At 44.1% G+C, this 24,638-nt stretch overlaps 1 protein-coding gene across 4 annotated transcripts; it reads right to left on the minus strand.

Moving 5' to 3' along the window:
• Positions 1–5,074: 5,074 nt before the first annotated feature.
• LOC137863706 (G-protein coupled receptor 83-like) lies at positions 5,075–24,419 on the minus strand. Of its 4 annotated transcripts, XM_068697083.1 has the most exons (9): positions 24,252–24,419; positions 23,042–23,166; positions 22,793–22,905; positions 21,291–22,184; positions 18,211–18,378; positions 12,860–16,791; positions 10,434–10,559; positions 8,152–8,285; positions 5,075–7,677 (listed from the first exon to the last, which is right to left on the minus strand). In XM_068697083.1, the coding sequence occupies exons 6-9, from the start codon at positions 13,232–13,234 to the stop codon at positions 7,053–7,055; spliced, it is 1,260 nt and encodes a 419-aa protein (XP_068553184.1). In that variant the 5' UTR covers positions 13,235–16,791; positions 18,211–18,378; positions 21,291–22,184; positions 22,793–22,905; positions 23,042–23,166; positions 24,252–24,419; the 3' UTR covers positions 5,075–7,052. The 4 variants fall into 4 exon arrangements, with proteins under 4 accessions (XP_068553184.1, XP_068553185.1, XP_068553187.1 ...); XM_068697084.1 differs by lacking the exons at positions 21,291–22,184; positions 22,793–22,905; positions 23,042–23,166; XM_068697086.1 differs by lacking the exons at positions 18,211–18,378; positions 21,291–22,184; positions 23,042–23,166.
• Between the last annotated feature and the right edge of the window lie 219 nt (positions 24,420–24,638).

The following is a 24,638-nucleotide window of genomic DNA, read 5'->3' on the forward strand; positions in this document are numbered from 1 at the left end:
AGTGGAGGAAGGTGACTTTTTCATTCACCCATGTATGAGAATACACCCATGTATTCTCATACATGGGTGGCTCATGAACATACATGCCACTTGTCGTACACAACCTTTCTACTCTAAAGAATCCGCTCTTCAAGAAGGACAGAGTATGAAGTCAAGTTGAGGGGCCACTCCTAGCAAAGGAAGCAGAGGACTGGGGGAGTCTCAAGGAAGCAAACAGGAAAATGGGGAGGGAAGATCAACATTCTTGTGTTAACAGGCTGGCTGAGCTCTGGAGCTTATAGACCAAGGCTTTGATTCTGGGAAGCAAGAGGTGGGAATCCAATGCAGAGAGAGGGTGCAGCTGGAAAGGATGGGGCTATTTGGCACAGAGGATGAGTAAGAGGAGAAACCAGAGGCAGTGGAAACACAAGAAGCAGGGGCAAAAAAATAAGCTTAGCCTTGGAGAAGCTGAACTGAGAAGTGTTTATTTAAAATAACAAGTTGTAGGTGAGAGACTGAGCAAGGAGAGAGAACTTGGTGGATCCAAAACCAGACCTGGGTGTCCTGAATACCAGTAAGGCGTGGGACCACTGAGCGAGAGGGGTACAGGACAGGGTAGAGCTATCTGCAGGAGTGAAGCACAAGGGCTGCAGAGTGACTGCATGCGGAGAGCACAAAGGGAAACTTGGTTACCTGTGCTAAAGTCTCACGAGGGCTCTGAGAGAAGTAAAACAGGGAAGGAGCCTTTTGCCCTTCACTGTGAGGGGTCGAGGCAGGTTCAGAGGAAAGCGGGCCAGTCGCATCGGGAAATGAGTCACACACAGCCTTTGCTCTGAGCCCAACTGGACATGAGCTGAGAACACTGAAGGTATCAGGGAGGCCAAGTCCAAGTCACTTTTAATCTTCAAACTAGCAAGACAGACATCTTTTTTTTTTTTCACTGTCAGAGTCTGTGAAGAGAAGAATGAGCTTGAGCAGTAAGATTATAAGGACGTTTCCTTCTTAAATTTGTCTGTAGTTCCTCCAGGTGGGAGCCGTGTGTCTGGCATTAATCATGCAGGATCTGGGTGCACTGTGTGAGATGACAGCTGCCCCCCTCTGTGACAGCAGCCCCCGAGAAGCCGCTCCTTCTGTTCCACACATAGGACAAGCAATTTGCTGGAGGTGTCTGTCTCCACTGACTACGGCAGGAGGATAGTTTAGACACCTTATTTTAGAGATTTAGGATGGAACAGGCTGCACTGCTTACACGTACTGTCAGGCACGCTAGTTTCAGGTCACAAAACCCTGTATCAATGGGAAGACTTCTGACAACCTGTAGGCCGAGACAGAGGCTTCAGTCTGAGATGCTCCCTCCCATAGCAGACGGGCTGGGAAGGACCCATCAGGAGGCAGCAACCACCCACTCAAATTTATTGAATGAGAAAGTGAGGCAAAGCCATGCTGCCTGCATAAGCCATGCTCTCTGAGCTGCTTTATTAAGAGACATTTGAGATGTTAATACAAGAAAATGGCTTTTTCAGAGGTACTGAAGGAAGGGCTCAGTCCTGAGCAGGGCCTTGTCAGAAAACTTCAGTCTGCTCAGGATCCCTGCCAGGCTGTGAGCAGTGTCACAGGCTCTCCATCAAGGCACCAGCAGAAGTGGTTTCTAGTCTGTGAGAGAGGCAGCAAGCACTTTATTAACAACATCCAGCAGTAACAAGAAACAACGTTTAGGTCTTGTGCACAGTGGTGCACTAAGGATTTTGACTGTCGATATACTCTGTCATTAGATTTTGATTCTCAGGACCAGAAGTTTCCTTTGGATTTTGCATTAAAAGCTAATAGTGGAGGAATCAGTTCCAATGTACATTGGGGTAAAGGTCAGTAGGACAAGTTACACAGCAGAGCTGAGCTGAGATCATCCCTCTTTGGAAACCTCCGCCAGGAGATACTAAAGACATGACCTTCCTGTTCCAGGCTAGCTCTAAGTGGGTTATTTCTGATAACCACCATTGAAAAAAGGGGGGAGGGAGGGAGAGGGAAGAAGAAAAGCAAGTACCAGTTCCTTGCACAATGGGAGAGAACTCACATCTCACTCTGGTTTCAGTGACAGGGTCAGTGACAGCAAATTGCTTCTTGAAATGCTTTTTTAGAAGGGGAGAGAAAAATCTTTCCTATCACTGCAGACCAGTTTAAACACTTAAAAAGATATTGATCTGATATTATGCGATTACCATTGTTCCAAGGCTCAAACACTAAATGCACAAGTATCTCTGGGAACTTGTCATTCTGCTGGCTGTTGTGCTTCTCGGTGGCTCTGATTCAGAACCACTCTCTAATTCTTAGTATCTCAGCTCTGGTTTTATGGAAGCTTTTATGTGGATAAAACCAGCTTTATTTTCATGCTTATTTAACGTAATGCTTTCCTTGGGAAATAAGGTGCAATGTGAGTTCTGAATCAGCAAAACATACAAAGTTACTTCCAGCTACAGATCATTCAGCAACTTTTGAATTGGTAGTGACCCACACTGCAATCAGTTTTTATCGCTTGAAAAGTCTGTTTTATGCCTCATCAAAATGTTCTGGAATAAAACAAAGCAAACCACAAAGAGAATAAACCTCTGAACTTTAGCAAATGGACAGAGGTATCATCTGAAACTGTAGAATGCGTTTATAGAAGTAAAATAGTTACAGCGTTGGTAGTGCCAACCTTCAATGAGGTCTGGACCTCGGTGTGACACATTCAGGCTGAAAAATAGACTTCAGTCTTGCAGGCCTTTGGACTTGCAGTGGGTGAGAAGTGACATGCACCACAGCATGTGGTGTGTGTCACCTCCAGGTCCTCAGAGCTTTGGTGAGTTCCCAACACATCAGTCCCCTCCTGGTCCCCGTCCTGCCTCTCCTTGCTCTGTGCCCATTTTGGAGGACATGCTTTTACATCTTTGTTTGTGTTGACATACCCAAGAACAGCATCTTGTCAATAAACAGCCTGTCAGATTTTAAGCAATCAATGCGATAGTTTCACACCAGATTTCTGTGGGTTAAATGTCAATAGGAAACCCATTTACTCTTGTCCACTTCTTGTCAGAAGAATATTAAAAATGAAAATGAATTAGGGAAATTTTAAGGGTCAGCACAGATACTGCAGATGAGGATTTTCCACTCAATAAAGCTGAAAAAATTTGTTCTAGGAAAAAAAATAATGGGTTCTAATTTTGTCAGGTAAGATATTGGGTTTACTCTTTCACATCTTCACAGACAACAACATCTGCACAAATAATGGCTTTATGACACTTGTACCTTTCTTGTAAAGAAAATAAAATAATAAACAAGGAGCAATTCTTGTCTGAGTCAGTGACCAAAAATTTTAAAAATGAACAAAGTCCTCAGTAGAAATAAAGGGTTGCTATTAGTTTTACCAGCTTAATAGTTATACAGTTAGCTAATGATTACTTGACTAGCGAACTTCTATCCTGCACAATTAGCACTGGAATATTTAGCAATAGCAATAATCCAAAGCTGAGTCTAAATTCAGGTTGCCAGTCAGACAACTTCATAGCAGTGTGACTGGGAGCATTTTCTCTTCCTTCAGGAGAAGACAAAGTTGACAGCCTTACAAGTGAAGCTTCACATTTCTTCCTTTCACTGTTAGAATCATCCTCTATGGATGGATGTATTTCCTCATTTCCCTTGATTACATGTAGCTTTCTGTTTCTACTTCTCTGTTTCTCTAAATAAAGGCATTTGGTCTTTATTACGGGAGAACCACAGTGCTTTGCGCAGTAATGGTGCTGTAAAAGTGAACCCAATTAATGGGCCCAGGTCTAACAGCTCCGGATGTGACTAACCCTGCTCGCCCCTGGCATTACTCACATCCTGTACCAGAAGGTGAGGACACCTCTTTGGTCTCTCCCTCTGCGGCTGGGGGCAAGTCACAGAGAAATGAATTGTCCTTTGTGCCCAGGGCTCGATGCAGAGCTGCCTGAAGTTAGTGAGGGCTCTTCCGTTTAAGGACTTCAAATCAGGTTATGTAGGAAGGAAAAGAAAAGCATTGTTGCTTTTAGCTTTTGCTAAAGGAGTAAAATACAACCATGGGAAGAAATTCAGACCTCTGATTTTTTTTTTCAAGTATTATATAGAAAAGAAATAAGGTCATTTCTGCAGCATAATGTGGCATGGCGCAGACCATTAGCACACAAAAAGGACAATTCCATCTTCAGAGAAGTTGGTTAGGGCCAGACGTGCTTTGCCTATGTTACTGAGAAAGATGAGTATTTCTGCTGTGCTACATGGCCATATTGTTCTTCATGAAGCTTTCATAAGAGCATGTCTTTTATTTCCAAGGAGAAAAATAAATAATTTTCCCAGAACCCTGTTTATAGAGATCTTGCTCTGGTTTCACAGAGTATTTCACATCATCAAGCCCGATTAAAACCCTGCCAGGTGCTATGAAACACTGAGCCAGCACCCAGGCCCAGAGCTCCAGGCTGTCAGCTGCTCCTCCCTGCAAAACGAAGCTGCTCGCCTCCTCCTGCGCAGCAGCAGCACAGGGCAGGCCATGCAGCAGGGGCCCGGCTCTCCCACCAGCTCTGGCCACAGGAGCAGGTGCTGGGGCGAGGTGCCTGAGCATGTTCGTGCCCAGCCCCTCTCGTGCTGCATGGCTTGGGATGGGGTCCGGAGCAAGCAGTGCTGGCCCCTGTCTCCCGGGTGAGCTTGTAGTCTGTGTTGCATCGACCCTTCCTAACAGGGCTTTGCAGTGGGGCTGAACAGAAAGGGACTGGCCTTGGTGCTGCCTCAACCACCTCCGAGCAGCAACAACTGGAAAAAAACATCTTGGCTTTGCTGTTGGGTAGTACACTGCTTCATAGGGCCAGGTCACCGTATTCAGTGAATTACTGTATTTACTGCTCACCTTAACAATGTTGCATTCAGTTGCTTTATGTTTTTGTTTGTTTGTTTTTAACAACAGTCATTTTGTTTAAAGAAACACTGCGGACAGTTACTCTATAGAAATTACATTTGCATTGGTTTGAATTCCAGTTTTTCCAGATAACTTAGTCATCATATCAGGTTTATGCTTCTTAGTTGTAACAAAAAATGAAAGACTCAGATGTCTGCCTCCACTGTGCCAGCTCCATTCAGAGCTCCACTTACACTTGTTTATTAATGTAAGTAAAATAAGCACTCAGATGATAACGCCTGCATGAGAAAGTCTGTCAAACACATTTCTTGTGAGTGAATTAGAGAAGATATCTGAGTCCTGGGTGCTCGTTCTCTGAAGACATTTTTTAAATTCAATTTCCTTCCCTAAGCACACCCTTCTGCACAGTAATTCCCATAGACATGACAGTTACAAGGTATTGCCATTTGCAAGAGGCAAGCATTTACTTTAAGCACTAGAATTGGATATGCCAGTGTGTTTTGCAGTATCCCGAGTGATGTGTCATCTCTGCTCCTTGTATGGTGCACCGCTTGCCTCTCCCCTTCCAAATCTTACAAGATTTGCCTTACAATTACTTCTCCCTCAGCTTCACAGACTCCTCATTAGATGCAAACACAGTATCAGACTACGTGTTAACAGGCTCTGTACCTATCATTAAAGTATCTTGATTTCCAGAATTATATTGTTTTGCACTCAGACTCACATGTTCCTTGCGGCCAATACCTAGGACAGGTTCCTAGTGGCCAACACCTCCTTGGTCACCATGTCCATGCTGTCACAATTCAGACTTCACCATCTCTGTGTGCTTGCGTACTGGTTTTATTTTTAGCCATGTTTTCATGGACAGCTCAAGAGAGCCATATTTCTGCATGGACCCTACACCCATTCGTGAGTTTGCAAGCCACCCTCTCTCACACATGGAGCCACCCCCCCAGTTTGCTTGCCTACAGTTAGCCAGTGTTCCCAGCACAAACTGGTCACAGGGCAGTTCGCAACTGGTAAGTGACAGGACAGTTAAGTCACCACTCATGATTTGGAATATGAGGTAGGGGTGATAGCCTTTGATTTCACCAGTCCTTGGAGCATACCCAACGAGCTGTCATATTCCAGCCTGCAGAGCTGCCCTGGAGTCACCAGCTTAACTTGCTGGCACCACTGGGAATGACAGTCTCTGTGAGGCTCAGGCTGGTGTCTGCACTGATCACTGGCACACGGTCCAAAAAATGATTTCCACCATGAACATTTGACTTCCAATTTAGTATCACCTATGTAGATAATAGAAAGACATCACAAAAGAAAAGTAGTAGAAAGTGCAAAAATGCAAAATTATTCTGAAACCATTTATTTGGCTTGCAGGCGGTGTTTGGCTAGTGGGCTTTGGGTTGGTTCTCAACAAAATGGTATGTGGTATGTGTTTTAAGAAAGGATTGGTTCCTCAGCTGGCTAGACACTGCAGTTTAAACAATGTTTTTTGGTGACTGGGAGTGACCTTTACAGAACAAAACAAACAATTGAAAGAAGAATGGAGTAACTTTTTTGCTGTCCTGTTTCTAAGTTGTGTTCTCATTGTGATTTTTGAGATGTTACCTCCTCTACCAGGAAGCGCATCTGTATATGGTACTGGCATAAACACTTCTGGATCACAATGAATCAGATGAGCAGAGCTGAGTAATTTGTATAACAGCAGAGTAAACAGCTAAGATGTTGTGTGTGGAAATTTGAGAATGGCTACAAATTTTATTACTCTTAAATAAAATACAAATAAATAAAAGTGTGGAATCAATGCCGTGTTTCTATATGCATAAACAACCACCTACTTTAAAACAGTATGCATTAGTTCATACCTATAGGTTCTTTTCATTTGCTCCGGCTATGAAAGATTTGGTGTGCTACTGAAGAATTTTTGTTTTTGCTGACTGTTTAGATGAAAAGTTCACTCTACACACTTCATTCTGGAACCCACATATGAGCTGTTCACCCCCGGAAAACCTGACTGGGCAAGGTCCCAGTCAACCCAACTGAACTTTGAAGTTAGCTTGTTTTGGGAGGAAGGCTGGGCTAGATGATCTCCAGCAGCCCTTTCCAATCCATTTTTTCCCTGTGACTTTGCAATTATAACAGAATGCTGCCTGGCCGTCAGATCAAGGGTTTAGTTTTCTGCCACAATTGGCTGAACGCTGGATATGTCTGTCTTTGCAGAGTTCCTCTGGGAGGTTGCCCGTGTTTTCTGGCAGGCACTGCCTCTCTTATAATGGCAGTTCTCAACCCAGGCATGCCTGAACGGAGGGGAGATGGACTGCAGAGCATGGCTCTGGGCTGCACTCCTTCGCCGGCACACGCACAGCAAAGACTTCAACTCAGATCTGAAGCTCTCATTCAGCCAACAGTAAATGAAGGGATTGTAGCAAGTGCTGCTCATGGCAAACCAGTGAAAAGCGAAGTACAGAGCATTGCTGCTGTGGATAGCCCTACAGGAGATCAACACCACATAGCAGTTCAGAGGGAACCAGCACACTGCAAACACAATCACCACCACCATCAGCATCTTCAGCGTCATCTTCTTTTTCCGCTGATGTGCATAGTATTGCTCCATCGTGATGTCCCCAATGGCATTCCTCAGCCAGAGCTTCTTAGCTACCATGGTGTATGTGATGGAGATCACAAGCAAGGGCAGGACATACAAGAGAACAAAAGTAGTCAAGTCCAAATACTTCCAGAAAAGGTCAGCAGGAGGAGGGAAGCTGGGTAGGCAGACCATTCGTATTGTTCTGTTCCTGAAGATCCAAGAGATAAAGAACCATTAATCCCTCTGCATCTTAAGTGTTCTTGTAGGTTTCAGTAAAGGCACAGAGAGCAGAATTAATTCGGTAACACAGGCAAGGGCCTCTTTCAATTGAGAACTTCACATTAAGTCTGACCTTTGGCTCCAGTGAAGGTATTTTAAACACATCCCCAGAAAAGAAATAATAATTCATATTAAAAATTGTTCACATCTCTTCTGTGCCTGCTTCAAATGACAGCACTGAATCTCTGAGATGAAATGAACTAACAACAAGCCTGAAAGCAATGTCATTGATTTTCATTATCCTTTTGAGAGAAACTCACTGCCTGGTGAAATATAAGGAAGATTTCTTTGCTTCACCATACTTTCTATTTTAATAACACAGATGAAGAAATGCATGCATTAGAATCTGTGGGACTTTGACTGAGCTATGTCATATAAAAAAAGCACTGTGTAAAAGTCTTACCCGATGTAAAATCTTGTCAAGGTCTGATAAATGGCATGAGGCAATGAGAAGCAGCTGGCCAAAACCCATATTATAATGATGCAAATCCCTCCTTTCACCATGGACATGCGTGGCTTGAGAGGGTGCATGATAACCTGCAGAGAACAACCAATCCAGAGGATTTAAAATGTCCTCAACTGATAAAAATGAGCTGCAAATTAAAATAAATAAATGAAATAATAAAGGTGCACCTTTGCTTTATCCATGTTCAAGAGCAAGCATTTGACACTGAACTCTGAGTAAAAAGCAGAGTATGGGCTTTTCAAGACAGCAAGGCATACTCAGCGTGGACCTAAAGGGTGGTAGAAGTTGAAAGCCAAGAGTCTGTTCTGGTTTGCACTACAGAGAGCACAAAGTGTCTCTTGATTACTGTAGAAGAGGTCTCAAATGCAGATGGCAGACCTGGTATTCACAACTTTTGACATTTGATGGACTTGCACAAGTCTGACATGGTGCCTAAGATCCTTACAGTTAAATGTAATCTTGGACCAACATGGCACTAACTTCAAAGCTGGTTTCTTCTCTATCCACAGTCTGTCCTGTGCAGTACTGGCTACAGTGTGGTGCACTGCATGTGTGCATGTGTGCTTGCTGCTGAGGAGGGCTACTTTGTCTGGTGATGTCTTGGTCACTCTTTCAGCCTCACATTGCAGTTTGAGATGCTACAACAGCTTTGCATCCCCCCAGTCTTAAAAGGTGGGCAGGAGAGTGTCATCTTAAGGGACTTCTGAAAGTGTAAGGGCTGGAAAATGTAAAGAGCTATGTGAGCATTAAATGCTGCTGCTGGCCTGGTGCCCTGAGCAGAAAAACACGTTCAGTGTCACCATCAACTTGAATTCAGAGATCATGAAAGTTATATGTCCATTGAGCTACGTGGCCCACAGATGATTACATTACACAATAAAACAATAATTACAAATAGAACTATCATGTCATCCACATGATTTCTTAGCTGATTAATTTTTTGGCATTTTTTTTCTGCATCTTTTCTTGTCTCATTATAAATATTTATTTAATTGAGCTTCTATAATTCCCTTGGAACATCTGCCTGCTCTGATACCTCCCAGGACTAGCAATATTTTTAGAGTCAAGTCTTGCTTTCTCTTTGCTCAGTGACATCTCCATACTTCTATTTATTTCTCCTTGGGCCATGCCAGCTAATTCCAGTTCTGAGGAGCTTACTGCACTGGGTTTAACAGCAATTATTGTTTGCTCATAATTAAACCAGCATTTCTTAATGCACAGCCATGCTTTGCCATCAACCCAGAATCTGCTAATTAAAATGCCTCGTTATTGGAATACTTTGCAATGTTATTTGTAGAAGGGACAGACTACCAAACTTTTTGTGGTATAAAAGACAAAAGCGGATGGTCTGTGCTCTGGCAGTCACTGTGACTTTCTGACACTAGATGGAGCACATCCCAGATAATCGGAGTGGAATCAGTTACTGTTTTCAACTTCATCTAGCTGTGTCACTTATCATCTGCTTTTCAGTAACAACCATTACTGCAGGCTCCAGCACTGCAAGGAAAATACACAGTAAGCCCAACGAGTGTACCTTGCAGAGCCTGCTCTCCCAGCGCACAGCATCTGTCAGCCTTAGCAAAAATGACAAATTTTGTTATCCTTCAAGGAAAGCCCTGTTTGCACTCATTGGTTGGCCTATGCAGTTTTTATGGTTGGTATTTGCCAAGAAGCATCTTTTTGCTGGGGAGGGGGACAGTGCAGAGAATTTCTCATCTTAAGCTGAACATACTAACACAGTTCTCTCGACTGCCAATCCCAGGTATCCCAAAATAATGGGGCAAGCCTGAAAGTCGGAAGAGTCTTCATGTATAAATGCTGAGATAATGTTTGGGCTTGCTGATGTTTGAATATATTCCTGCCATGCTTTAGGGCACTGAGTCACTGAGGCAGGAAGGGACCTTTGGAGACCACCTTTCCTACCCCCTGCAGAAGGCAGGCCCACCTGGAGCATGCTGCACCAGACTATTTCTGGATGGGTTTTGGATGAAGATTCCACAACCTGTCTGGGCAGTGTTTGGTCACCATCACTGTACAAAAAGCAGTTTTTACATCCACCAACATAAAAGCTAGAATCACTCCCCTTCAAGGATTCCTTAATTCCCAAGACAGCACAGGATTCCAGGATTGGCTCACAGGATTGTGACTTGAAGAAGAGAAAAGCTCTATGTTTGGTTCACTGCTTTCTAGAAAATAGGGGTGTGATGTGTATTGCATACCTGATGCCGATCCAAAGCAATGGCAGCAAGGGTCAATACAGACACGTGAACGGAACAGTACTGAACAAATCGGCTTACATGACACATCAGCTTTCCAAAAACCCAGGTACTGCTTACAAAACGCACCTGAAGAACAGAGGAAAAATAATTTAATTAATTAAAATTGTGCATTACCTGAAAAGTCACAAATAGGATTCCTGGGAATATCTTAAGGGAAAAATATTGTGATACAGTTTCCTTATCCTTTGTAGATGTATTATTATACTCAGATTTTGGGGAAAATGACGATTGTGCAAGAGGCTCTGAAAAAGAGGTGAGAGTTATTATACTGAGCAAACAAAGCCACTTGAGCACTGCGCTGCGTGTGTTTGTGTGTGCATGTGTACATGTAACGTGGCTATTCCGGAAAACACAAAGAAATCTTCTACTGATTTCTCGATGAGTATCTGCATGTAAAAACATTAGCATGTCTCCTTAAACACAGCTGCATTTTTGTCATTGTTAAAATGTTCACATTTGTGAATGCCAAAAGTTGCATGGGTTCAAAACTCAGTGAGATAAATTCATGAAAGAAAAACTCTTTGAGGGCACTGAAATATAGAGCTAGCACCCTTGAGTCAGGAGCATCCTCGTGTACCTGCCCTGTGGTCACACAGGTTACAGACTCAGCATACAGGATACCCTCTCAGCAGCAGGATATGGAGCAGGACAGCAGCGTCTTGCTCTCATGCTGATCTCTGAGCTTGGCGCTCCTCACATCACATTGTGATACACAGACAGCAGTATCAGAGGTGTCAGCTAGCTTAGACAAACAGAGAGGAAAATTTTCCCTTCCAGATGAAAAAGCAACTAACACTTTACAGGCTGGGTTGCCTTCCTTGATGTGACCTCTGGTGTACAAGTTATCTCCTCCAGGCATGACGTCCCACTGCCCTTGGGGAGACTGTAGTCAGAGAGAGTTTAAAGCCTGCCCTGAGACCGGAGTGGAAATGGCACGGTGGCATTTCTTAGAAAATCACAGAAAGCTGTTGCTGCTTGCGGATTTCCTACAGAGGCAATTATCCCAAATAACTTGTGGTTTTACTCCCTGCACACACAGCTATTCCTTACTGTGCAATGTTTAATATAACTCATTTTGGAAGCAGATTAAGCTAATTTGAAACAAGGCACATTTACTACAGAACATACATCCACACGGAAAATTAGTCAAAACTAGCTAATGTTTTCAATTAATCTACCATTTTAATTCTAATTATATTCCCATGGAGACAATTCTTGTAGTAATGAGTCTGTCAGTGAAACTGTAGCATTTTCTCTTTCTTTGAAGTTGATGTAATGCCCTAATCTAAGAGGGATTACAATAATTTAATTATTTGTTCCTAATAATTAACCATTGTGCAAACACTCAAGACGGCACTATCCTTTCCCTAAAGATGAACAGATGCAAATCCGATCAGAGTAAGGCAGTGAAAGCCCACCAAAGGAATAGGATCAGTGTAGGGAAAGGTAAATTCAAACTGACAGGGCAGCAAATGCTTCTGGAAGGCAGAAGAGCACCATGGACAGTTATGGGCAAGGACAAAAGTAGGAACATTTCGGATGCTTTTGAACCAGAGGCTTTTGTAAAATTCAGCCATACACAGTCCTACTTCCATGCTGTTTATAGACTGTGACAGTCAGGCAAGAAGTGCAACAGTATATTCTTCCCACTTCACTCTTTATTTTTCTTTCTATAGTTAGAATTATTTAATATCCAAAAGTAAACAAAGGACAACCAGCTCCTAGAAGCATAGTTACAGCACCCCAGCCACACCAAGCTGGCATGGCTCAGCAAGGACCTCACAGTTTCTCCTGCAATCATCTTCACAAGGAGTGACCCTGCTTGCATCATCTCCATAGTAAATTGACAGCTAATTGTGCTTTCTAGTGTCAAACATGTCCCCGCTTCCTTCCCCATAAACAGACCAGCAGAACAGACCTGTCTTGACACTGTCCTGAAAGGGAGGAAGAAAGTAAGAGAGGAGGGACGCCCCCCAGCAGGTTTTGGGAGGTGGGAGCATGAGCGCCCCGGTCCGTGTCTGTGTGTGAGGGGCTGTGGGAGACAGAGGGAGCACAGCTGCAGCTTGTGCAGGGTACCAAAGGAGCAGGGAAAGAGATGAAAAGAAAGTCTGAGTATGAGCCCGGTACTGACCGCAGCAGTACGCATGCACATGGCCCTGACAGGCAAACACAGGCACCTGCAAACCCCGTGGGGGCTGGGTGCACGCCCCCAAATTTGGATGTGCGCACCCATCCCTGCCTCACAGCCTGCGACCAGTGGTGAGCCAGAGCTCAGTGTGGTGTGTGTGTGTGGGCACAGCTCCCTGCCTGCCCCACGTCCCCCAGCTGCCCCACAGAGCCCTGTGCCCGGCCCCTGGGGAGCTTACCAGCGTGAAGGGTGTGTTGAGGATGGTGATCATCACGTCGGCAACAGCCAGGTTGACGATGAAGAGGCTGGTGGCTGAGTGCATCCTTTTGTTCTTGATAACCACGTGGCACACCAGCGTATTTCCAAAGAGGGAGATGCAGATGATCACTGAGTAGGCTACGATCAGCAGCGCCTTCACCGTCCGGCTCTGGGACTCACCCTCATACCTGGTGCCACTGCCAAAGTCCCCCAGGTCCTCCAGGTCCAGGTCACTGTGAAAGAAGGATTGGTTTGGGAAGCCATACAGTGTGGAGAAGAAGCTGGTGGTGTGATTCTCTGTTCTCCAGAAGGGCTTGGAGATATACTGCAAAGGGAACCACGTGTGTCTGCTCATGGCTTGGGAAGCAAAGCTCCAGTGCCGCCGGTGTCCCTGGCACCCCGGAGAGACTGGGGCAGGCTGCACGTTTCTCTGCCCTCCCTCCTTCTGGGGAGCTCAGGTGCTAAAGTCAGTGGTTGCAGGGGGGAACACACATCCTTGCATTTTAAAAATATGCCCCATAGTTGCAAACTACATCAAAGAGCTGATATGTGGGTCCTTCTTCCCGTGCTGATAACGTGTCAGCTTAACCCCAGGGACTCTCCAGCTGCTGTTCTTCTTTTCCAGTCCCATATGTCCTGATACAGGAGCTGGTTCAGATGCAGAAATATCAGAGATCCCCAAACACTTTCTGTCTGCACCTAGGAAGAAATCCTGGTGAATATTTCCCTCTGGACACTGTTCTGCTCCTCTCCCACAACTTCTTCTTGGAAAACTGCTATATTGCTTTTCCACATAGTCCTTCACCAATCAGGTCTTTTTCCCAGCAGTTTTCAGAGCTTGTCAGAGCTAAAAAAGCAAGGGAAGGCTTTTCCATTTATTTCCATCCTCAAAGTATCTCTGAGCTATTCACTGGAAGCAGCTTTGCTCAGAGACTGAGTGGTCCCTGCTTTCCCTGTGATATATACAGCCTGCCAGATGACACACTGCATATGAAATAGCCAATAGTGTATCTCTTCCCAGCTTATCCTGAGAGGGATTGCAGCCCCACAGATAGATGATGGGAGAGTGTGACATTTGCAGATTCTAACAGAGCAGCAAAATACAGAGCGGATGTGCCCTTATCTTCCCTGTCTCCCCCTCCTCCCTTCTGTGTACCCAGCACAATAGCTTTGTGGGGTGAAGCGTCTTTACTAAATTGCAGCATCTTTCTCTGCCTTCTAGAGTTTCTGCCTCCAGAGAGCATCTGAAGATTTCTGTCTTCAGATTTCTTCCAGATTTGTGCCTGGCATTGTCCCCTTCTTGGTCCCCTATGGTGCAGAGCACAGGGTAAAAAGTGAAATGCGACGTGAAAATGAAGACAGAAGTTTCAGGGTGCTGCTGGTGTCCATGGAGACACCTACCACAGCTCAGCCTGCTGCTGTGCACTAAGGCAGGGCAGGGGGAGAGCAGGAGCAAAAGGGTCGGAAGTAGAAGAGGCAGAAATCCCTTCTTTTCTCCTTCCCTTCCTCTCCGGGCAAAGTCATTTGCAGAGTCTTTTGCTGTGCTTCTGCCGTGTGTCCTGCCACTGAGACTGAGCTTGGCATGCAGCTGGTTCAGGGCACAAACCTGCAGGCAGGCTGCTGCATCTTTTTCCTCTTAGTTTCTGCTGCGTAAGGTCACTAACCCACACAGCCAGGATTTGATTTGGAGAATGATAAATGAAGAATACTTCCTTTAGAAACACAAAGGTGCAGAGATGCACATGCATGAGGTCAGAAGCAGAGCTCCTGTTAACAAAGATGAAACAGCAACCGCTTCCTTGCACGCGTCCTTGTGAGATGCAATCTGTCGGAAATTGCTGCTTGTGGCTTGGCAGCGAGCACACAGCTGCCAGCACCGGCTCTCATTGCTCTGCTGCCCACAGCAGCACCCCCCAAGCTGGGGACAGGTCAGCAGCCGCCAGGGCGATGCCAGTCCTCATGCCTGCATCTCTTACATTCCACTGAACAATTTTCAGGTGTTCAGACTCAAACAAATAGCTGGCATGGGCTGCTGGCAGTGAAACTTCATCCCCCTTTCCTCTTGGAAACCTGTTGCTAGCATTGCTCTAATCTCGTTACCATGAAATTAGAATGACCTGACGGGAAGGTCGTTTTCCCTATACCTGGTGATTCATCTCTAATTCTGGTGGTTTGTCCAGGACACCAAACGTCACTGTTACACATGCTGTAAATTTCTTGCAGGCTGAGACAACTTTTCTTTAAATATATATATATGTATATGTGTGTGTGTGCACCCACAGGGGTCTCCACTGCGACACAGCGTAGGCTGGGGACCTGCACTGGGGATAGAGCTGGGGCTTCACCCTCAAGTGCCTTCAGCATGTGACTGTGATGTGCTCATTTCCCGTCATTCCCTTTTATTTTCTTGTAATGTACTAGAAGAACAACTTAGCATAAGGTCATTTAGGTACACATTTGAAAACAGACCATTTTAAATGACCCAGTGTGCCAGAGGCAAGCCTTTCTAATACTAAAGTATTCTTTGCAGAACTGATTTATTCTATCAAAGATTCGAACACTTAAGCAATCACACGCTGTTTTGCTGCAGTTATTATCCACTTACAAATGTCCTGAGCTGCATCTTTGTGGACCTACGTCTACATTATGCATCATTAACTTAACATTTGTGCTCCTCTGAGTTAAGCGGAGAAGGCAAAGGAGAAATGCACCTTTTCAAACATATTCTCTCTGTACCTCCGCTACTTTTGAATTGCTCAACGTCCACTTTTATTTCTATAGAAAACTTTTGACTTTCTCATTTTGGCACTACTTGAGTCAAAATATTTTAAAACTTTTTATTTTCATGAGGTTACATAGCATTTTCATTTTTAGTTATTTCTGGTGTCTAAAAGAAATATCAAATAATTGGAATTTCAGTTGAGGTGAAGATCTTTTTTCTGATTAGATCTAATACAGGATAAGTGATGATGATGGTCAAAGAAATCAGAGCAATGCTATAAAAATTCACATCCTTGTTTGGTCACTAGTCTGGCAAATCTAAAAAAGCAAAGAATCAAAATATCAAACCAATTACTAAAAAAAAAAAAATTAAAAAAAAATAAAGTTCATTTTGTTATTTGACAGATAAAATAAGGAAAGGTGTGAACATCCCAGTTACATTTTTCCAATGTTCTGCACCAGGTGCTAGTCATAAGACTCATGCTGTTAGCATAAGTAATCTGTTTCAATTCCTCTTGGTAACTTTGGAAATCAACCTGGGAATGGAAAAGTGTTTTTTAAAAAAAAGTGTTTCACATTTGACCAGCACAGCTGAACTGTCTGTTAGGAGAGTAGCTGTGTTTGGATCTGTAAATTTTTCAGGATTTCATCCCACTTGGGAATATTAAATCATCAGATAAGGAAAATTTCTGCAAGTCATTGGTACTGCTTATTTTTAAATGGTCTTTTGCTTGCTTTTCACCTTTCTCACTCAGTCCAGTCTCTTCTGACAGCACAATATTTTGGGCAAAATCACCTTCGCTCATAGAGGACAAGATCAGCTGTCATGAGTGAGCCCCTGCACCTCTTGGTTTCATATCTTCTTCCAGCCAGGAAAGGTCATGAGGGCTGTTAGAGAAAAAGCTGCTGCTCTGAAGCTGCTCAAACTTTTGAGACATTTCTCTCTCTTCTTCATGATGTGCAATGGAAAGCAACAGAGAAACCTGGGGAGAAACCCCAGGGAGAGCAGGCAGGGTCCTCAGGGCACTGTGATGCAGCAAGAAAGGAGTCCAAGACCTGGGCCTGCGGTGTGAGACAAAACGATGGCAAAAGCTAAAACAAGAACTTCTTTGGTTTGGAAACCAAATGCCTCTGCTTTGCTATTCAGAGCTGAAAGCAGCTGGGGTAGATGTGATGTTTCATTCCTTGAACCTGGACAAGAGAGAAAATTATTCAACAGTTAAAATTTTCAAATCTAAATGAGAAAACAAAATGTTCAATATGTCTGTTGCATCAGAAAGCTTTCTGAAAGATTGCTGTTCTCTAGAGAAGCTAACAGTTTGTATTTTTCTATTTGAGATATACAGGTTGAGTAAGGAACAGAAACAATGAGAGCTATGTATCAGTCCCTTGATTTTTTTCCTTCAGTCATAAAGTGTGTCATGAGTAAAAGTTTGCATAACCTTGAAAACCATGATACGGTGATGTGGGATTTTTTTTTTTTTTTAATTTTTATATTTGCTTTACTGTGCTGCGGACACTGTATTCCTCTTCATTTGCAATGACTAGTACTGCTTTTGTGAGTCAGAAATGTCAGATGAACAGACAGAAATTTTTCAGGACATTACATGGACTTGATAATAAACCCACCGTGTTTGGTCATAACAGAGTGACTACCCCAGGAGTGAATTAAAGAACGCAGCTCTGGAATTCAGGCAGACCCTGACAACTCAACATCTTAAATGTATTTAGTTCAGGAGTTGCCTATTGGGCAGAACAGCTTCCCGTGAAGCCCTCAGTGGTCTGCAAGCCTTGGCAGCGCAGAGTCGCTGCGAAGCAGCTGCTGGTACTGGTGCTGCCATGCCCTGCTGCTGGCAGCCCCGCTGCAGCAGCTCCTGCACGAGGTGCTCAGCACCCTCCAGCAGCATCATGCTGCGCTGGGCAGCAGGGCTCTCCAAGTGTCCTGGGTGGCTCTGACCTGTGCCTTGCCACTGGGCACGCAGCCAGGCATGCCTGGTGGCGAGGGAAAGACTTGCTCAGCCCACGGCACTTGGCAACACCAGCCTTGGTCTGCGTATCCCTTCATCCCCCCTGACATTATTCATCACAATCTTGCATTCTCCTCTTGGTAAGATCCATTGCAGATATAATCTGGCTTTTACATAATTTTTTAATTTACTGAGAGCAGACTTGTAGGCAAAATCATAAAATTTGCCACTCTGAAATAATAACAGCTGCTAACATTTAAATTAGAAACAGTCCCTGACAACTAATTCCTTCTGTATCTGCTTGACAGCAATAAAGTTGATGGAGGTGTTTGGTGCTGATAGGGTTTATTTAGGGAGTCTAGTAACTCTGCAGTCTGATCTCTGCACTGTGAACACTTGAACCATTCAGTGCAGCCCCAAAACGAGCCCCCTTCTGTTACGTGCAGCATCTTGTATCCCCTGTCAAAGTGATTCAGTTCAGACCCAGACAAACCCCTGCAGGTGTGATCAGAAACGATCACACATCCCGCCCGAAGTCTACTGATTCATCTCAGCATCCAATTAACACCACCTCTGATGATGTGGACACTAAAATAAAGTTCTTCAATCGTTTAGCATCAGCCAAGAAGGCTGCTGGCAATACCTTTGGCTTTCGGGACTATACTCAGACACTGTGGAGATGGGGGCCTGGAGAAGATGATCTCTCCTCCAGGCTCCTGACCCACGCGTCCTTGCCCTCTCCAGGCAGAGGAACATCACTGCAGAGAGGGGTAGCCTAATGAGATGTCAGAAATCCTGGTGGAGAGGGATTCTGCAGAAAGGAGAGGGCAATAACCACAGAGACAATGAACATTTAGCTTCAGGGGCTGCTGTTGCCTGTGGTAACATGTCATTACCTAGTGCCCATACCACATCCAGCATTGTCACCGACCCGCTAAGTGTCACAGTGTGAGTGAATTGGCTCTCATGTGCTCTGCTTTCCATGCACTCCACAGACAATGCCTTACATAATTTCTGCTTTGTTTCATGTTCTTTCAGCCCCACATTTTGATGAAATCAAGCTACATTTCTGTTCTCCCTCTTTTCTTGCTCATGCGTTCAGGGTAACTCTGCTGACTGCCGTGAGACCCTGGCACAACCCAAGAACTTTACATGCAGGGACAGTCTGCGAGTATTGGCCTATGACTCAAAGCCTGGATGCTTGCAAAATTGAGGAGAATTATTTAAGACAATTGAGTCCTTTGGGCTTTCACTTCTGAGGGAGATAGCAGGAAATAAAGCTCTGTATCTCTCTCTGAAAGACCCTCCAAGGCAGGGAGTTACTGCAGAGCATTGCCAGCCAGGAGCTCATGCCAAGTCACTGCATGTCCACTGCAAATCTTTCTTCCCAACTAATAGGTTCGAAGAGGAGATGGATGAATTTCTTTCCACTGGGTTTAAATGTACGTGGAATTCCTCGATCCTTTATTGCCAGACTTGTCTGTGATTTTAGTAGGGGAAGAGCCCATTATTAAGAGAACACGTTATAAGAACCGAGCTCTGAAGGAGAAGCAAAACCTTATTCCAACCAATTATCTTGAATTGAAATGGAGTTCTGCTTCTGAGAACAATGAACAAAGCTGAGCTGGGCACTAGTCCTCTCACACCCGGCTTCTCAGGCTGAGCAGTTAGAGGAAATGAAACGCTGCCTTCATACGCATTTCCATTTCTTCTCCCACCACCTTTTGCCTCCACATTGATGGAATTACAATGCATGATGCTCCCAACACTGGAAATTGTGCCCAAAGGCCAATTTCAGCTTAAAAATTCTGCATGCTACTTAGATCACCCTTTGATCCAAAGCTGAGACCTGGTGCAAGCTGCCCAGCTCTGCTGGCCCAGGTGGGCGCACTTTGCTTTGCACTCGGGGACAGGCAGCTCCTGCTCAGCACAGGCTGTGGTGATGCTGCACGGCAGCACCCGCAGCCTTCCTGCAGGGGGATGCCTGCCAGGCAGGGCTTCGGGCAGCAAGCCCATAAGCTCTTACACCTGCAGAGAAGACAGCAAATTGTACCTGCTTACTCTTTTGAAAAAGTGGCATCAGCAAACAAAAAGAGAAGTGAATCGCATAATGAGAAAGTGCTCAGCTGCAAAGGGAGTGGGCGGAGTACAGCTTGTTTATTTAACCATTCCAAAGCAAATGTCGCTAATTAATTTCAGGTCCTCCTTGTAGAGCTATTCTTTCTTTCAGTGGAATGAATTACTGGGAGGTGAACAGACACCACACACTTTCAATGTCTTTTGAATTCCTCTCTGTGAGGAAAAACCTGAAAGAAAGGTGCTGGGTGCAGACTGACTATCTGCCAAGGTACTTCATAAAATCTTCCTGAAGTAGCATTTGAGTTTTTATTCTCACAGCTTTCCTGGGAAGTAGTGAAATCTTTATCCCATATTGTGGGAAGAATAAAAAGGGATGATCAGATGACCTATGTGGGATTAGCCAGGATGCTTACACTTGAGGAAGGAGCCAAAAATACTTTTTTTCTGATATGCTGGCTCAGCTTTGCCCTAGAGAAGACTGACATACTGTACAGACTGATATCGTGTAAAAATATCCGTGGTGAACTGATGCTTGGTGTTGTACTACGTGCCCTTGCAATCCAAATGCTGCATTACCTCCATAGCATGGACTGGATTTTACAAAGGTAACTAAAAGGAATCCAGCGCATACTATGAAACATCTAAAATATTCAGCTCTAATGCCTGGAACTAATGCAAATCTTCATAACATTTTGTGCTAAAGCTCTTTGAGTACGTTTGTTACTTTAACACCACTTTAATTCGACCCTTTCAGGAAGTGAAACACCAGGTATGTTCAGTAAATTAGTTCCAAGTCTGGCCCAGGTATTAGAGACAGCAATTTGGAATACATACCAATGCAAACAAACAGAGAATTGATGGAGCCTTCTATATTGACAGTCTCTCACAGCAGACTATGGTTACTGAGTTTATGTGCTGCTAACCCACAAGGGTCTTTTTACAGAGCTAAGAGCTGAAAGAATCAATGACTTAGGAGGAGACAGTCCTGTGCAGGGAGTACATCTTTCAGGGAGGAAAGTCACGGAAGAGGAACAGTGAGATAGAAAACTGCCTTGTCCTGGATATATGGACATTAGCTCTGGGAGAAGCTCACCCTGATGCGTCGATTCTTTCCTTCGCCCAACGAGCAATCATCTACTTCACAGCATCCTCTTACATCTCTTCTAATCCAGACACTTCCCACTGGGATACTTTTGTCCTTATAACATTCCCAGTCTCTTTGAATGGCTCTTACTCTTTGTTTGTTGTTGTTTTAAACATTTCTTGAAATATCTGTGTTTCCAGGGGTAGTTTTTTGAAACATCAATGACTAGTCCTGTTGGGATTAGCTTGCATTCACATTACAAAAAATAAAATAAAAAGAAACATTGCATGCAATCTCTTCTCTCTTTTCAGCTGCGTTTCATTCAACAATAGTCACAAGAAACGCAAAACTGACCAATACTTCCCTTAACATTATTGCCACATCCCCATCTGTACTCACTAACATTCCTGCACTTCAAGATCAAAATATACACCTACTACTTCCTTTAAACATTAGTTGCTCCATTCACATTCCTGAATGATCTGCAAGCTTCTACCTCTCTTTCAAAAGCCAGGAATTTAGGGATAGAGGCACCACACACTTTGTAAGGCAAAACTCACTCTTGCAGAACGTCATATGGCAGTACAGGCACTGCTAGCAGGCTGAGTCCCTTCCCAAAGCAGCTGTCTGTGACTCTGTGATCCTTTGATAAGCTGCAAGCCTGGTGACAGCATTGTTCATTGTGGTGCTTTGCAACTGAGCACCAAAAAGTCTGCTACTGGGGCAAATCCAGCAGGATGCCTGCACACACACCCTTTGCACTTGCCTCCACAGGAGGGTGTGTGTGGGACTGGCTCCTCACTGCAGTCCCTTGGAGGACCAGTGGCTTGAGGAGCTGTTGGCCACCTCCCAGCTACATTTTCCCACCTTCCAGCTTGGGCCTAGACCTCTCTCTATGGAGCTGCAAACTAGTGGCAGGAATCAGAATGAGACCAATGCTTTTGGACCTGATTAAAGGCTTTGTTGTTTTTTTTTTTGGATCTCCTGCTGATCCATTTCAGAGTGCAGCCCAATCGTAGCTGCAGCAGCACAAAAAGATGTTACTACGATACAAAAATGAGCTGAAACCTCCTAAAATTGTTGTTACATAAAAATCACACAGCTGATACATTCTCTGTGTAATATCCTTGCTTCCCTGTTGTTTTCTTTCTGGGAACTTGCCTCTTTTTTCATTTTTTGGATGGGAGAAAGCCAGGTGGGTTGTATTAGTAGCTAGCCTAGAGAAACTGGGAGAGATTCAGGAAAGGCTGCGCAGAGCCTGACATGCATTGTGCTTGGGTTTGGCTCTCCATGGCATCAGCAGGGGTTCCAGGGCCGCTGTCCCAGCTGCAGGCTGGGGTAGGCACCCCCCAGGGACAGGGGCAGCAGCAGATGTGCCACCATGGCACCAGGAACGCCAGGGTCAGCTCAAAAATGAAATAGTGGATTTTCAAGGGTAGTGACTGAGCTAAGACCTGTCAAAAAAGTAGAAATATTTTCAGAGTGTGCTCACCCCCTGGTCCCCAGCCAGCTCAGGCAGGTGGGACAGACCCAACCCTGAACTGCCCTGACCCTGGGGAGACAGCAGGCTCACAGCTCATTAGCAGTGTCAATTAACTGGGCCATGATGATTTCATTACTGTTTTCAATAATCTTGATTAAATGTTGTATGATGGTTTATTAAGCAAGTTGAGCTAAATCAGCCACTTTTCGTTTGTCACCAATTATTTTAAGGTTGATCCAGTGGCTCTGAACACAGAGGTCCATCCTTCCTGCTATAGGCAGGGGATGCTTTAGTGCCATCCCAGCTAGGGGAGGAAAAGAGCTGGTTAAGAAGTGTCCCATTCTGTACAAGACATTTCAGAGGCAGGCCTGAATTCACAGAATGCCTTGACTTACTTTTTTTTTTTTTGTCTTCTGAGGCAAGTACAAAAATGCATCCTGTGCAACACCGAGCAGATAGAGCAATGTTCAGATCTGAAAGAGCAACCCGTGTCAGTTACTGCACTCAATGGACCTCCAGCCTGAAGGGACAGTCATGCTCTAGCCAGTGCTTCTGATGGTTTTGCTCTTGCAAGCATACCTTTCTTAGAGACGTGTGGCCCAAAGACAAAACTGAACAGCAGGCATTCAACCACAAGAGGTTACTGCAGGGGAGGGCAAGGCTGGAGCTTTCCACTCCAGAAGCGCGTGTCCCTGATGACCAAAATAGAGAAACAGCGCTGATATTTTCAGAGTACCACCAGTAATTTGATGTGGTGGCTTAGTGCAGGCATGATCACAGGGTGAATACAGGGTGTATATCTAAAAAAAAATTACTTCATGAAAGTACCTGCAAGAAAAGAATGTGACTGGCTGGGCCTGGTCCTTTCTGCAAGCCCACCTCGCACTTGGGAAGTTGTCCCTCTTCCAAAAACTGCATGGATGGGTTTTCTCCCCAGCATTTGAGAGAAGTAGCTTGTGAGTGAAGGAACAAAAGGTGAGAATCTGTGCTTATCTATTTCTCTCAAAAGGATTTACAAGAATGTGAGTGCCAAATAGTCCCAGAAACTCCTCCATACCTGGTCCAACTGAAGTAAGGGACCAGAACTTTTTCACATTGTGTTACCTGTGAATCAGTAGGAAGACAGTAGGAAGAGCTGTTAGCAAGCTCTGAACTGCCCATTGTCCTGGAAACAACTAATATGATAACAGCAAAAATGTTCAGAAAATTAGATAAAGTCATTCCTTTTCTTTATTGGGCCATTTTGAAAGACTAAGGGTTGAGTCACTGAAAGCAAGACCTCATTTGTACAGAGATGCACATATTAGGGAAAGAAAAATGAGTCAAACTGTCCTAAAGATTTAGCTGTATGATGCTGTCTGACAAGACCTCCTGTGCCTCCAAAAAACATTTTTTTTTTTTTTTTTAAGATAGCGTCATTCATTTCTTTAATACTGGTGAATTTCAAATGGAAATGATGCCAGTGAGGCCGCAATCATCACGATAAGTAATTTCCTACAAAGACTACAATTGTGTCTAGAAATTTAGGAGGCTATCAGCTTGGAAGAGATGCTTTAAAAGAAGGAACTGTAGAATAAGAGAAAAAAATGAAGTTTGATATTACATTACATCTTTCCTAACACTCAGAGTTTGAAGAGAGATACAAAATCTCTGGAAAAGCTCCTACAAAGAAGGTTTCCAACAAAGATTACATATTCTTATATTTTCTTTCTTCTGCGCTGTATTGCCATTAGTTATTTAAACTAAGGAACTTCTCTTCAGGTTGAACAGACTCAGGAATTAAACAAATACAGAATGCTTCTTCAATATTTTATATTTCCTTTCTTCATCAATAGATCATTCAGCCATTGCAGCACTCCTGAAACCTACAGGGAGAAAAAAATCAGCTTGGAGTCAAAGATTGCCTAAGTTGGCGATTTCTCGCCCCATCTACTTTATGGCTTTTTAGTTTGACTCATTACAATTTTACCATGTAGCCTTGTGGCGACTTTGGAGTTAGTGCACAATAAGGAATGAACAAGAGCCACAGACTACTCACTTTCCAGAGAGCTGACCTTGCTGCATTCATTGTCACCCAGCCTCCAGCTCCCTTCAAGACCACAAGAGAGAATTTACTTTCAAACAAAAAAGGAACCATGTGATTTATCTTGGGAAAGAGGGAAGAGAAGGGGGGACAGAAACAAAACAAAACAACAAACAAACAAACAAAAAACACCTCTCCTGTAGCCTGAACATTTGAAGAACTGCTTATTAAAAAGCAAGGCTTCTTTTATAAAATAGTAAGTTAATTATTCATCTCCATATAATGAGCACCTGGGACTTTGCTTAATGTCTCAGACCAAGAACAGCTGTATTATATTGACAACAGCAAAAGTGGCTGTCCTAGAGGAAAAAAAAAAAAAAAAAAAAAAAAGTGCTGCTTTAA

This window comes from Anas acuta, chromosome 13 (genome assembly GCF_963932015.1).
Source record: "Anas acuta chromosome 13, bAnaAcu1.1, whole genome shotgun sequence".
Taxonomy (NCBI): domain Eukaryota; kingdom Metazoa; phylum Chordata; class Aves; order Anseriformes; family Anatidae; genus Anas; species Anas acuta.